Source organism: Strix uralensis, chromosome 4 (genome assembly GCF_047716275.1).
Source record: "Strix uralensis isolate ZFMK-TIS-50842 chromosome 4, bStrUra1, whole genome shotgun sequence".
Classification (NCBI taxonomy): domain Eukaryota; kingdom Metazoa; phylum Chordata; class Aves; order Strigiformes; family Strigidae; genus Strix; species Strix uralensis.
This window is the reverse complement of record NC_133975.1, coordinates 55,491,848-55,506,363: the sequence shown is the minus strand read 5'-3', so window position 1 is coordinate 55,506,363 and position 14,516 is coordinate 55,491,848. Positions and strand designations below refer to the sequence as shown.

The following is a 14,516-nucleotide window of genomic DNA, read 5'->3' as shown; positions in this document are numbered from 1 at the left end:
TGATGAAGTTGGCAATGAAAAAAAAAAGCCATCACACAATTATGGGGAACTTGCAGCTAAAGGTGAAAGATAAGGTTCTTGTTGTCTGGATATTTGCAAAGACAGCCTGAAACTACACAGTTTTAAATGCCTTTCATTTCTCTCCTGTCAAAATTTGAGCTAGCTGCATCCTGCAGAACCCAGAGTCCAGTTTCTGCAGTTAATATGCAAAATTAATAGCCTCTTTCTTGACACTATAAATAAAGTGTCATATCAAATTGAACCCTTCTGTGTACATTCACTGTGAAAAGAGAACCAGTCTCAGAGCGTGTTTGCACACGCTCTGTGTTCAGGCTAAAAGAGAGAACTAAGTTTAAATACATAAATCTCTTAGGAAAGCAGCCTCTCCTGAATACTCACCAGATCCTATAAGGGCACAGATCAGCACCATGGAGTTGTATTTTATTTCTGGTGCACTCCTGTCGTCTGAGAGCAGTCTGTGTAGAATCTGAACAAGCTGAGCATTTTCAAGATCCTTTTCAGCAGTGACTAAAATACAAGTGAAAATTTGTAAATCTGGAAGTGCTGCTTGCTTTGATGCTTCTGTGTGTTAGCCATTTATTGAACCGTGGATCTCTCACCGTAGTGAAAGTGGTGCTGTGGTACATAACTCTGGTATGAAACCGAAGCACATATTAGATGGTATGATGATAGGAATCACATCTCTTGCTATAAAAATGTAAAATAGCTTAACTGCTTGAAAGGACACTCACAAAGTTTAATGGTAAAATCCAATCTTAAATGAGCAGTGACATGATGGAAAAGCCACCAGACTTTCTAGCTATTTAGGCCAACACCTGCAATATTTCAGCTTCCATGACTTCCATTGCCTGAGTGTGTTTTTGGAAATTCTGTCCAAGTAAATACAGATGGTGTAATTCTCGATTCCATGGTAGAGGGAGCTCTGGGTCCATTATAAAGGCTGTGAAAAACTTCAAGACTAGAGTGTGAGTGATTTCCTCTGTAGTTTTCTAAGAAATCTTATATACTGAATTCAGGCTCAAAACCTTTAAATGTCTGAAGACAAGACAAAGAAGAGTTAGATGATTTATGTGAATGGGAACATTTTTCCTTTTAATTACAACAATTTCCTGATGCATTGGCAGTGATTTGGAAGTTGAACATACCGTTCTTGTTGCACATGATGGCAAGAGATGAAATCAAGAGCAAAAATATGTAAAGTTGCTTGTTTAGTTCCTTATCTTAGTTAATAAGCAAGCAAATAGGATAAACACACCTCTGTTGGGCATTTACCTTTTTGTTTGGTAAGCTGAGGTACTATGAAGGTAGGTCAATATGTGTAATCATAGCTGCCTTCATGTAGCAACTCTTGCACCTATTTCTGTGGAACTTAATACAGACATTTCGGGGGCATTGCCCACTGCTGTGTGTATTCTCTAGCTCTCACGAGTTAGGTAAGTGAAAGCTTTACTCTGATAAGCCCTCTAAAAAGGGGATTAACCGTTCCAGTGTATGAATGTAGTCAGATCATGCATGTAGTCTTCACTCTAAAGTATGATTTTCTTAACTGCTAGTCCTCTGGGTTTTACCCAAAATCTGAAATTTCTAGATCATGTGATCACCTATCAGAACGATGGACCAGACACTGTTTCCAGCAAACTCCAGTTTTCTGCATAACCTTATTGCCTGCCTACGTCTGCATGAACTATCATGTATTTCTGTGCCAGTGAAAGGCAGGTGCAATGAGGTGGCTGTTCTATACTGCAAAAGAAACTTGCACAACTCTCCCTCTATGACTTCTTTTGGGCACAGAATGGAAAGAAAAGAGGTAGTTAACCGCTGGGATACTCACCTAACTCTAAAGCTGCTATTAATGCCAGTGCAACGAGAGCTTCATTTTGCATTATTACGTGTTCACTGGTTGCCATGGTTACTAAATGCTTGATGCCACCACTCTGTACAATGGTCCTAATCACATCCTAAAATAAATAACATAGAAATGAAAAAATTCCACATTGCCGACAAACTGTATCAAATAACAAAATTGTCATGTATGCTATGTTATCTTTGGGTAAGATTACTTGGCTTTAGGCACATAAAATCACTTTATACATAAATGTACATGTGTGTAGGCCTATAAATTATCTGCTACTACTCTCCAATTATAAGATACAACCTGTTAACCCAATGAGTAAGTTAAGACACACATAACTAACTCTTTTTCAGGTTATACTGTGTAATCATGGCGTGCCATCAATTGCCTAACGAGTCCGCTCTTCGTTATGTTTGAACTCAGCTGGTGTTCAAAGATGGTTAGTTTTCCCTTCTTTATGTTGTGATCTTCAGAGCATCTTCTCAAAAGCACCCAACAAGCCATGTATTTGGACACAATAACATAGTTTTAATAAAGCTACCCCATCCTTCATCTCTCTCCGAGTTTTCAGTTTCTTTAAAATGTTCAGAGAGGTAAGATCAGACATATTACGCCTTACTACGTAACAGAAATGGTATACTTGAAAAAAGACTTCTACAAACGGGCAGAAAAATGAGCAGCATGCTCTTGAAGTATTGTGGAATTTTTCTTCAAATACAAAGCAGGTTAGGAAAGGAAAGTTATGTGTTGGTTTCTGTTCTGAAATCAGCAATTAAAATGAACTGTTGCCCAGTTATCTAGGAAATGAAAATGCTGACTGGGTTAAATGGCTTTAAAGCAGTTTAGAAATATGCAGCTGTTCTCAAGTCCAAAATTTGATCCAACTTACATAAGTGACAAAGGATGAATAAAGCTTTCTGATGTCAGCAGGTCTTTGATTACTTGTTAATTATCATTTTAAAAAGTGAGTTTGCACCTAATGTTTTCACCATTGTATGTCCCAAAAATACTTGCAAAATGTTTGTCTGAATGCTGATGGAAATGGTTCAGGGAAATCTGGTCTGGTTTTTATTATTTGTCTGTAGGTGCACAAAGTTTTGAAATAGTTATTTCTTGAAATAAGAGTCTGATTTAAATTCTTAATGTGTTGAATTTACATTTAAAGCACATATCCCTTTTGAACTCCAGCCAAAAGCCAAATCTCATTAACTGATACACGTGTTTAGAATGATTTATGTTTCAGTGCTTGCACAGGCTATGCAGTGACATTCTTTATGCAAGGAAACAGATACAATATGATCATAATCCTTGAAATATTTTTAAATAACAATACTGAAGAAATATTTTAAAATAATAATACTGAAGATGCTAATGGCACAAGTCACAGCCTAAGGACTCAAGAATTTCACATTTAAAACCTATTTTTTTCTGAATGACATAATGTCCGCAAGCATGTAAGTATTTTTACATTTTTCCTTACTTGTGATGATGTGTTTCGTTATTTGTGATTTCCTGGTGGAACTCCAAAGGAATTTTGAGACTTCATGGAATAATCTGAGAACTGCTGGTTTCTATCTGAATTGGTGTGGAATTCTGGCTATATAAGCCTTGGGAATCAATCGGCACCTTTGACATCAAAATTTTCTAATTTGTAGGTGAACATTATCCTCTAAAAGGCAGTACCAAATAGATAGAAGAGATGACAGCAGTCAGGTTTGGTGCTAGTGTGGCTTAACTCACAAGCACCTACTCCATTTTTTAGGATGAGACATAAGTTTTCTAAACTACTGTCACCTTTGTAAATATTACTCCAAATACTTTAAAATTAAAAACCAAATTCAAATCTGATGTGATGTGAAGAACCATACAGTTTTACTCATGTTCAAACCTAGAGGGCAGTAAAAGCATTAAAAAAACCTCAGCCTCTCAGCTGTTTTCCTCTTCCAGTTAAGTTTCCTCTATGAGTACATAAACCACACAAAAGTTCATCTGTTAACATTTGTATTAATATCTATTTGATGCTATTAATAGTGTCTCTGTATTTAGAACTGAGTTTTGGTTTCCTGTATAAAATATTGATAAAAACTCACATCTCCGGTGACGTATGCTATCTGTGCGTGCATCTTGGGGATTCTTTGTGTGTGGGGTGCAGAGAAAATGAAACCTGATCAGTTTTAGATGCTGAACATAAAATGGAGAATGGTCATTAGAAAGAGACAATAATATTACAGATCAGCAAAGATTTAAATCTTTGTAAGGCCTGTTGATTTGTTTCTGGAGAGGCTCAGCATAGATCCACACTGTTTTTCACTTTGCAAACGCCATACATGAATGAAGAGGTCACTGTTAAAGTCTGAGTTCTCCAAATCATGCTTGCTCAGTCATGCAGCCTGTGTTCATTATTGGTGAACACACTGAATGAAGCCTGAGCCTGAAATAGCTTGTGTCCAGGGGAGATGCTTTGGTCCCTTGTAAGGCTGTGTTTTGCCTAATACTCTCCTGAGCAAGGACAGTGGACTTGGACTGCTTATGTAAAGGTATCCGGTAGATGGGAAGGTGATGCGAGGGACAGAACTCATCTGTCCCACAGTTTCTCTTAATGTCATACCTCTTGCCATGTACAAGCAAGCTTTTGTTAGAATTTGGAATAAGAGATCATCTCTAATGATCTGTTGGAATCTTAAAACTCTGAAATATATGCTATGTGAAGAGCAGGGGACAGATTATTTCTGGATCTCAATTTTATTGCATTGTATAGCAATATCATAACAATTGAGTACAACGATTCTTCATGTATCACATCATTAAATGTAGAAAATACGGCATGCTGAACTTCTACAGGATACAATACAAATAAAAATGAGTCGGGACTTAGCCATGTGAATCTTAACAGTTCAATCCTTCAACTGGCCTGCCACTCTGAAATTGTTTTGCTTTGTTTCTTTTTTTTTTAAACTACGTAGGTCCAGTGAGTGCTTAAACCTGTCGCTCGTGTCTGGCGGGTCCCGGAAGCAGAGGAGCTACAACACATGAATTAACCAACCTGTCTCTCTAGAAGGATTACATACCAGAAGGCTTGGCTACCAATACCAAGTGCAGAGGTAACTCTTAGTTCTTACAAGATGACATTTTTCACCACTTACTTTTGATTTGCTGTGTCGTATAAGTGCAGAAAGTAGTCTGTTGGATTCTCCCATCACACCTGCGTGATCCTTGGCTTCACACCACTCCACCAATCGTTCCACCAGTTTTGCATTTTTGCCCAGCTGTTCAGCTGCTTCTGCTACACGATGCCAGAACCAACAACACAACAAAAAAGTTGTCACTTTTTAAAGCAAGTGCTAGAAAAATAAGCTGAAAGTTACTAACTAGAAGGAGTTTGTTAAGTAGAACTTCGCTAGCTTGCACTAAGAGTGGGAGAAGTCTAGGTTGCATGGAAGGAAGTACAGCCAGTCAAAATGGAAACAAAATACAGAAAAACAGTAATAATCCAGTTTTTGAAAACAAATTATCAGCCCAGTTAATGAGGCTTGTGCATTAAGAGTAGGGAAAATAGAGGTGATGTCACACCCCCAGGTGAGCTAGCTCAAAAAACATAAAACCAGCGAGCACTGTGGTCAGTCAGAATAGGTTTTATAGACTATAAGTCACATAAGGTTCTTCAGTGAAGTTCTATTTCACATATAATAACTTTGCTAGAACCATCATGGATCTTTTGAAAAAATCTGCAGGACTGGGTCAAAAATAAATACTTGGCTAATTTATCTCATTAACTATTTTTGGTTTTTAGCAGACTTCTGATTTTATAAATCCTCATCCCAGAACAAGCTGTTAAACTAAAAGGTGCTTGTTCATTTTGAAATTGCAGTTTATCAATTAACAAATGTATTAGTCTGTTCCCAGGAGCTAGGTACAGCCAGGAAATGCAGTAAATGAACAGCAAAACAGGAGTGGTAGCTTAAAACACCCACGCCTCAATACATGCTCGTAATGTGACGGCGTAGGAGAGTTCTGAAGTAAGAAAGTAAATAAGCATTTGACACCTATTCTGAGGGTCCCTGGTAGTCAATTTAGGAGTTCTGAAAAAAAATCAACCCACATTCCTCTCCCATTGCATATGTATTAGATTTATTCCAAGACTTCAGGAATAAAATTTTTAAAAACCCTCTGCTTCTCTCTTGTAAGAATCTTGACAGCATATCACAGACTGAACCAAAGAGAATCACTTAACATAGAGAACAGCTTATTTTTACCTTGTGCATCTATTAACATTCTTAATGTTCCCAGCAGCTTGAATTGAACAGGGGGCATCTCCGATCTGAGAAATTTCAATACAGCTTCTGCAACACCAGCTGATAGCATCTTAGCCTTATTTACAACTGCATGAATAAAGAACAGGGATGATCTCAAGAACATTTCTGGAAGATGCAGCTTATTTCCAAGTCAGTCTTGAAGCAAATTTTCAGACATGGTTTGAAAAATAGCTTGTGAACACAGACTTCAGGAACGTGAGCGTGCGATGACAATACTGCCTTGTGGAAAAATGTCATGGTTGCTAAGACACAGGTGTGAAATTAAGTGCATTTTCCTAGCATGCACATTTAATTTTCAGTGTTCAGCCTGAACATAAACTGAAGGCTAGACTTTTCCGCCTTAGTCTAGGAAAGGCGCCTTCCACAAAATGCATCGAGTAGAAGCCCAGGCTAGTACTTGCAGCCCAAAATACGAGGAAACTTCTCTGATTCCAAACAACACTCTTCTGTTTCACACAGGCAAAGGAACTAAGGCATCTAATTAGCAGAATAGCCTCTTACCCGGTTACTTTATACAAACACTGTGGCCTGACATGTCTGGAGCCTGTAGTCCTTGTATTGCCCCCCTCAAACTCTTTCATCCCCTCCACTACTCTACGTTCTCTGCTTTCATGGAGCTCTCTGAAATATACGTAAGGTGCAAACTCAGTCCAATATTGTACTTAGAAAAAAGTACTTATTTCATATTTGAACAGTGTTTAACAAGCAGTTCATCACTGAGGCCAGTTATTACTTGCTCATTTTTCTGTAACAATATACATGAAATCTTATGTAGGTCTCTGGCAGCCATCCTTGAGCACAGGCTACAGGGAAACTTGATGACTGATGGGAGTTAATAGAATTACCTCAGAAAGGTAAGCAAATGGCATGCCACTAAAGCTGCATGGGTTTAGTTATGTATGCATGATCACTTTTAGAAAGTTATTGTTTGTCAAAACTGAAAATAGTAAAATAAGGTTAAATGGACAAAAGACTTATTTCTGGCTTGGTATGAGAAGGCGCACACAAGTATTACAGATTTGCTTTGTTTTTATGTGCACGTGCTCTCCCTTTTATGCTTGGCTGACCAAAACTCGTACAAATTAAGTTATTAAAAATGACAATATTAGCATTCAGTTTATTGCCTCCAAACAGTAACTAATTGCAATAGGCAGGCTATTCTAACAGTCCACTTCCAGCTCTAATTTGGGAATTGTCAAAGCCTCAGGAAGTGACAGTAAGATGCAGTGTTTCAACAAAGTGGTCACTGCTCTCTGGTCAAGACCCTCAGCTGTGAGAGAGATCCCAAATGAAACAAAACAAACAAACAAAAAAAGCAGTGCTCTGGACAGAAAGGATTGAGAAATCATATCCGAGGCTGTCTCAGCTCCCTGCTTATTACAGAGCTGCCCTTTCCTTGGTGGGGGATAATACTCTGGGATCAAAGTGGCAAAGGACAATCAATAGGCCTGTGATGTATTAACCACTGGTTGTCCCAGCTGCTGTGCAAAAGACATAAAAGTGATGATGGGCCTGGATGAAAAGCAGCAGTCTGACCTGCCTCTAGCACTGTCAGCCAGTTCTCCCACCCTCATCCCCTGTCGGGGTGAAGTGGGAGAACAGCATTTCACCTTCCGGTAATTAGCAATGCAAAGTGAAGCTTACCAGGAATAGCCAGGTTTCTGAGCGCACTCAGGGCAGCGTGCTGCACAGTTACATTTCCATCCTCCACATGTCTGTCTAGCAGATCCATCAGCTTTTGAACTATGCCATTATCCACCATATGGATGCAGTTTCCGTCTGTGTGAGATGAGACAAGTCACTTGTGAATGGAAGATTATTACTAAGACTTTTACAAGAGCTTTTTAAGAAGAGAAGGGCTATTTCCTTGTTCCTTTCTAGATTTCACTGTTGAAAATTTGACCACCATCATCAATGGGAGTTGCAGAGCTCATGACGAATTTAGAAGAGTGATATAAGAAATACTGAAGAAGGCAGAAATCCCCTATACTTCTCTACAAATGTGAAACAGAATTTTTAAAGCAGACTTAAGGCTTTTCAGGCTTGTAAAGTATAAAACTCCTGATGTGCTGTATAGCTCAATACCAGCTTTACTATGGCCTGTGGTTTTTGTTTGTAGCTGTACAGATAAAGCATGACAGAAGGGCACAGATAAATTTACATAAGCTATTATGGTATATTCTTACCATTTCTGGCAAAATTTGCAATAGCCAATGCTCCTGCAAGCTGTAGCTGATGGCTATTGGAAGGAATCCATGAAAGTACTCTTTGGAACACACTGCCTTTTCCTCCTTCAAATAACTTTTGCATGGATTCATCTGGGATAAAAAGCATAGACAGTCAGCAAGCCAAAGAAGTGATTGTTAGGGAAAAGTCTTCTCTTTGTATTTGTGAAGCTCTGCTGGCTTCACTACAATTAATCCAGTCCTGCAATGGGATGAGAGATGAAATCTGACCCATTAAATGTTAACTGGCAGGTAGCAGGTCCTTTAGGTTATTTAGAAAATTAATAAATAGTAAAATTCAGCAGGCAAACTGCATTACAAATATCTGCTGTTGCTTTGCAGAAGGTAGTGACACACTGTACTTACCTCCAAGCAATAATAAAACCATAAGATCAGAAGCTGTTTTAAGCTCTGCAATATCATCCTCTTTGTCACTGTCCACAGTCTTCTGAACGATCTCAAGTAAGCACTCCACCAAGCCTGCTTCAACCAGCTGCAGTTTAATGACATCTGAAGAATAGCATGGATAATAGGAGTCAGAATCATGATTTTAAATACATTTTATTGTACGTATATGCAGGACAGACCATGAAAAGAAGTAGTGATGTCAATGGTTTCACTGGCAGCTTGTGTGGATAAAACTGCAACTTCTTTATTTTAAATTCTCAGGACCAACTTTTGTTATTATTCATCTACCAGACGCTCCCCTGGCTCTGGACTGCCTTTAGAGCACAACTATACACTGAAGCTGTAGGGAGCTACTCTTCAGCTCTCAAAAATGAGGGTATTTCTCTACAGCAAACTTCTGGCATCTCAGTCATGCAGCAGACTCATAAGGCCTGTGCCTTGTTTGGGCTTTACAAAGACTTTGGACTGTGTTGCAGAACAAACTTAGGGTTTCTTATTCTATTTCATGTACAGAAAAGCTACTGACTTCACTGAGACACACAAGTGTAAAATACAGAACTTCTTGATGAAATCTCAGAGCAAGTAATGATCCATTTCTTTTAGCTGAGCCAAGATTTCTGCCATTTGTTGAAAGGGCTGCAGGAGGAGTATGGTGAGTTCAAATCTAAAAGGCTGGGTTGGGAGAGAAATTTGTTGTGGTTGAAGAAAAACTGGAAACAGATGAAACGAAATAATTTCTTAGTTGTTATTGGCAACAAGGCTCAACAGAGAAGGTGACAAACATGTCTTTCAGGTGGTGACATAGGACTTGGGAGCAGTATTTTTTCTGTTGTTTCTACAACACAATCTTTAACAGATTTTTCCCTGTGAACTTGGAGTTGGGAATCTCCTTTACATGCCTAGACTCCCTTTCTATTAAGTGGGAATGGAAGGTCGTCTGATGCTGTGTTACGTCTTTTTGTTATGTGAAAGTGATTCTGGTCATTTTTGCATGCTGATTTTTAGAAAGCACAGTCACAGACCTCTGCAGAGATGTGCAAATAAATGGAGTTCTCTTAGCTTTTAAAGGCCAAAGCTTTGGAAATATTTTTTTTTTCATATAGTTTACAAGAGACAGTTGGGTGAGGAAAAGTGTTCTACTTCTGGTGAAGGATGTGTCTGACTCTCAATTTCCTGTTGTCACTAGGGTTTTGCCCAAGTGAAAATCATTGTTCTTCTAAGAGCGGCTGACCTTGTCATGAACTTTGTTAGGGAATGCAAAATATCCAGTTGGGATTTTTTTTAATAGGCACTTTTGCACCGAGGTACTTTAAAAAATAGAGTTCCCTTAGTTACAGAATACCAGGTTGCAGATGTTCTGCGATTTGAAGTATAAATTGGTACACCAGTCAGCTTAAATTACAATAAAACAAAACAAACTCAAACTGCCACAACCAAAATCCGGACTTTGCAAATACTTCATTTAGATGTTTTTGCCTCCTGACCTATTGCTAATTATCTACAATCAAAAGCACCTAAACGTACCAGCACAGTGAACTCATTTAAATGTGTCTTGAATCCACAGTGGAAGAGTTTAGCTGAGTACCTCATAACATGCAAGCACCTGAGTTATGTTCAGCAGCAGTAAACTTATCAAATTTTATTGCAACTATAAAACAGTCTAAGAAATTAAGCATTTGAACTGAAATATGTCAAACCTGCAACAGGTTTGATCCAATTCTGTGTCAGTCTCTGAGGATGGAACTATCTTAGAGCAACTTTTTTTAGTTGCTATATAATAATATAAATGAATCGAAAAAAGGAATTCTGTTTTCACATACCACTTAAAAGACAAAATAACTTTTTAAATGGAAGTAAAAATTTGTCTTGATTTATACTGTGTAAAACAGACATAGTGTGTGTACAACAGAGTAGGATGAAACCTAAATATTTATAGAGTTTACAATTCTAGCTAATAATTTATTCCATTCAAACAAGCTTTAATGCTGAGGTGATCAAAACAAGGTTATAGAGCTATCAAATACTGTGATGTCTTCCATACTCAGCACTGCTTCCCACTTCAGTCCAGCTCTACCTGTTAACTCATTTCTTGGTTTCCTTTAGGGGCAGGTGGTAGATCACACAAACTACACAGAACTCCTTTGGGAGGAACATCCTGGAGGGGTGATCAGGCACACATCATGTCCCATTCTGGCCTGAGCAGTGAATGAAACTCAAGTCTCCTGGAGCTACCTGTAGCTACCATAATATATGCCACCAACACCCAAATCAAATGTGTATGATCTCTCAATGAACCGTATGGGCAGAGCGTCCAGCTCTTAGCTCTGCAATTAACATGCCCCTTGCAAAAATAATGTCCATGGGGAATAGAACGGCCAGTGGTTCTGTGATCCCAGGAGCTGATGTAATGACTGATGTCTGGGTGCTGTAATGGACTATGAATGCTTGAGCCACCATTTTGCAGACAAATGTTGTAAAGCTCTCTAAAAAACAGCTTTTGATATTGCCTTTGTGAGTACGGGGTAATAAAATATAACCATATACAGAGTGAATCAGAGGTGGAATTAGCATCTACAATTTGTTGGCTCCTGTCATATGCTCAGACAATTAAGATCTATTCACTTTATATGAAACTATCATCAAAAGGATCAGCCATGGCAGCTTCTGAATGAGGCAGCTAGTTACTCTGCATTTAGTCCCTGAAAAAGACACTGATACACCAAAATACACATAAGGGAATGAATAAAAAATAATGTAAGAAAAAAAATCAAATTCTCACCATTTTCTGCCAGGGGAGCCAAAACTTCAAAAATCATCTCTTTTTTATCATGCTCGATTTGCTTCTTGAACAATTTCACAAGCTCTTCAGCAATGTTTGTGTAGGCAAACTGCTCTTTACTTGACTCTGTGAAGCAAAAGGAAAAATTTAGTATCAAGTAAACAAACCACATCAAAAGGTAGGACTATTTCTCTTCTCTTTATTACCAGGTTTATTCAGTAAGATGACTAATAGTGATCTTCACAGACAAGAACAATAGACTTGTGCTTGTCACTAAATTAAAAGAAAAATGCCTAACATTTTAAAATAAATGTACTGACCCGAATGAATTATGATTAAGACTGTTAAAAATGTATACATATATGATCAAGGCTGTTGGGGTTGTTTCTGCCCAACAGAATGTAAAGGTAGCTACAGAAACTGTAACGTTACAAAAATATATATTTAAGTCTTTGATTTCCCTCAGCTTAACAGTAAGACTAGTAGACTATATACTGCATTTTCTATGGAGAGATGAGGAGTCATACTGAATGTTTTAATATTTACATGGCTTCATGATGGTGACATTTCCTTTGGAATCTGTGCATGGCTGTTGCAGGGCCATTTTATACTTCACAGATAGCACAAAGCAGATTTACAGATGGGCTAGCTTGCTACCAGGAGGTTAGCCAGCACATAACAGTTCTTCAAATGTAGATTCAACAAAAGCATCTCTTATTCCATTGCCTGTATCTTATTCCTCCTCACTGGCAGTGTTACAGGGGGTGCAGGTGGTAGGGCTGGTGTTCTGCATTCTCCAGTTGCCACCTCCTGAGGGCCATCTGTAGTTAGAAAACCTTCCAGCACCTTTGCTATTGCTCTAATGGATGGTTAGGGATTATTTTAATGTAGAATTGACCCCAAGGACTGGGAAAAAGCATGTACTGCAGACCTAGACCCTTTTGTCAACATCCCATCATTGTTTCTCTCAATATGCATGACTGCGTAGCACATTCTAAGTGGATTTTTGACCTTTCCAGTGTTTTTAGAAGGAGAATCATCACTCTCTTTATTGGGCTTTTACTCTGCTTTGACACAAAATAAGAGTTACGTATAATGCTTCTCAAGGGATCTGAGCAATGCAGTTGTCTCTTAAGTGATGAAAAATGACAGCCTCACAATAAAATTCCCTGAAGTTACAAGGCAAAAATAAAATATTACAGTTATGATGTGATTGACTAAGCTATTGCTCAAGGGAGATTAAAGTATTACAAGCTAAATTAATTTTGTGCCAGTCTTAAAAGAATGAGCATCTTTTCTGCGTATGGGAACAGGAAGGGAAGCAGCTGCTGGTAAGCTTCTTTCCCATGGCTCTTATTACTCAACTGGACAGAGCTGGGTCTTTCCAAAGAGGGAAAGGAAATGGAGTTCTCAGTGAAGATACCGTTTATTATATTTAATATGGTTTTAGCTGCATTTTAGCACTAGAATTTCCAGTATATGACTTGTATTATACCTTCTGCTGTGCAGACACGATACATAATGCCCATCTTGAAGATCTCTGATCTATTAATTTCTTCAGTGTTATTTTGATGGCTCTTCCTGTTGTTGATTTGTTAAGTAGACTTCTCTGCTATAAGCAAAGGTATTATGTGTGTCATCAGACCCCATCAAATAACATGATGTTCTCTCTGGCCTCAAAATCTATGAACTTGGGACAGTTGTGAATAACTTCAGGCCACCAAATAGTACAATCTCACAGATATATTTTCCATATTTTGAACTGCTGAATCTTCTTAGAAATACAGGATGATATCATAACTGCTGTATTACTTTACTCCAGTGCAAAAAAACTCGTAAGTCTAAAATTTCACAGAATAGGTTAGCAGCAATGTAAAACTCAAGTGATAATAAAACATGGGCCCTAACAACCTGTTGGGTGGAAGAATTCCATTGAAAACTAATCCACTTGCAAAGATATCGGATCAAAGCAGGACCACAAACTTCAGTTTAAACAAAGCTGTAACTAAACTTGCTAAAAATATCATTCTCAGCTTAGCAGTTATTCATGATTTATACATGCAAGTATTCAGACTCGAACTTGTTAAAACTCTACACCTAAAAGAATACTGTATAGGCAGATCTATGCACGGTGCCTGTCTCAGTTTCATTTGGTGATTTCCATGAATCAAATTTAATCCTGGTATAACTTCATGGAGCTACACCAGGATACATATTTTATATTGTTAATAAATAATTCACAGTAAGTAGCAGCGCTCAGGAAATACTGTTTAGATGATTTAAAATGTGCTTAGTTGCATTGAAGAACGTTAACATAAAACATAAGGTGGTATTAAATACCCAAATAAATTTCAGTTACTGAAGGGGAAAAAAAACCCCTATAGATTTTAGAGGAAATAAGCAGAAATTGCTTGCTTTAAATTTTGAGTGTACCAAAAGGAATGAAACAAGCATCAGTGCAAGGCTTTTGCTAGTCTTAAGATTTAACTTTACAAAAACTGGATGTAAATTTGAGATTAATATTGCTGACTTACCAAGTTCTGCTAAATTGCCAAATGCAACAAGGCACATCTCTGTCAGAGCTGCATTTTGGCAATGAATACCCAACAATTTCACTAATGTAGGAATAACACCCATATTGATAAGCTGTGACTGCAGGGTATCTACATAAAAAGAAAGTACAACAGTGAGTTAGCATTTCTGTCCATAGTATTATTCTTTAAACCAAAAAAGCATTTTTCACACAAAGCAACTTCTAGGCTAAGCAGCATTAAAATGTCTGTCTCCTCTACTCTTCTACACTAGGATCTGGTCCAGACTTGAGATACAGACTCATAATTCCCCCTAGCAATGGGACATATCCCCAGAAATATTCCCTCCTGATCTGGTCATAGGGTACAGTGAATTATGCAGCTACT

At 38.1% G+C, this 14,516-nt stretch overlaps 1 protein-coding gene across 6 annotated transcripts in view; it reads right to left on the bottom strand.

Moving 5' to 3' along the window:
• Positions 1 to 14,516, bottom strand: part of RAP1GDS1 (Rap1 GTPase-GDP dissociation stimulator 1) — a 102,144-nt gene that overhangs the window by 3,887 nt on the left and 83,741 nt on the right. For all 6 annotated transcript variants that reach the window (XM_074866786.1, XM_074866787.1, XM_074866788.1 and 3 more), the window contains 9 exons: positions 14,133 to 14,261; positions 11,599 to 11,724; positions 8,778 to 8,921; positions 8,373 to 8,504; positions 7,831 to 7,965; positions 6,127 to 6,252; positions 5,017 to 5,156; positions 1,853 to 1,979; positions 400 to 528 (listed from right to left, as the gene is read on the bottom strand). In XM_074866786.1, coding sequence (XP_074722887.1) covers positions 400 to 528; positions 1,853 to 1,979; positions 5,017 to 5,156; positions 6,127 to 6,252; positions 7,831 to 7,965; positions 8,373 to 8,504; positions 8,778 to 8,921; positions 11,599 to 11,724; positions 14,133 to 14,261 — 1,188 coding nt within the window. The remainder of the gene's footprint in view (positions 1 to 399; positions 529 to 1,852; positions 1,980 to 5,016; positions 5,157 to 6,126; positions 6,253 to 7,830; positions 7,966 to 8,372; positions 8,505 to 8,777; positions 8,922 to 11,598; positions 11,725 to 14,132; positions 14,262 to 14,516) is intronic.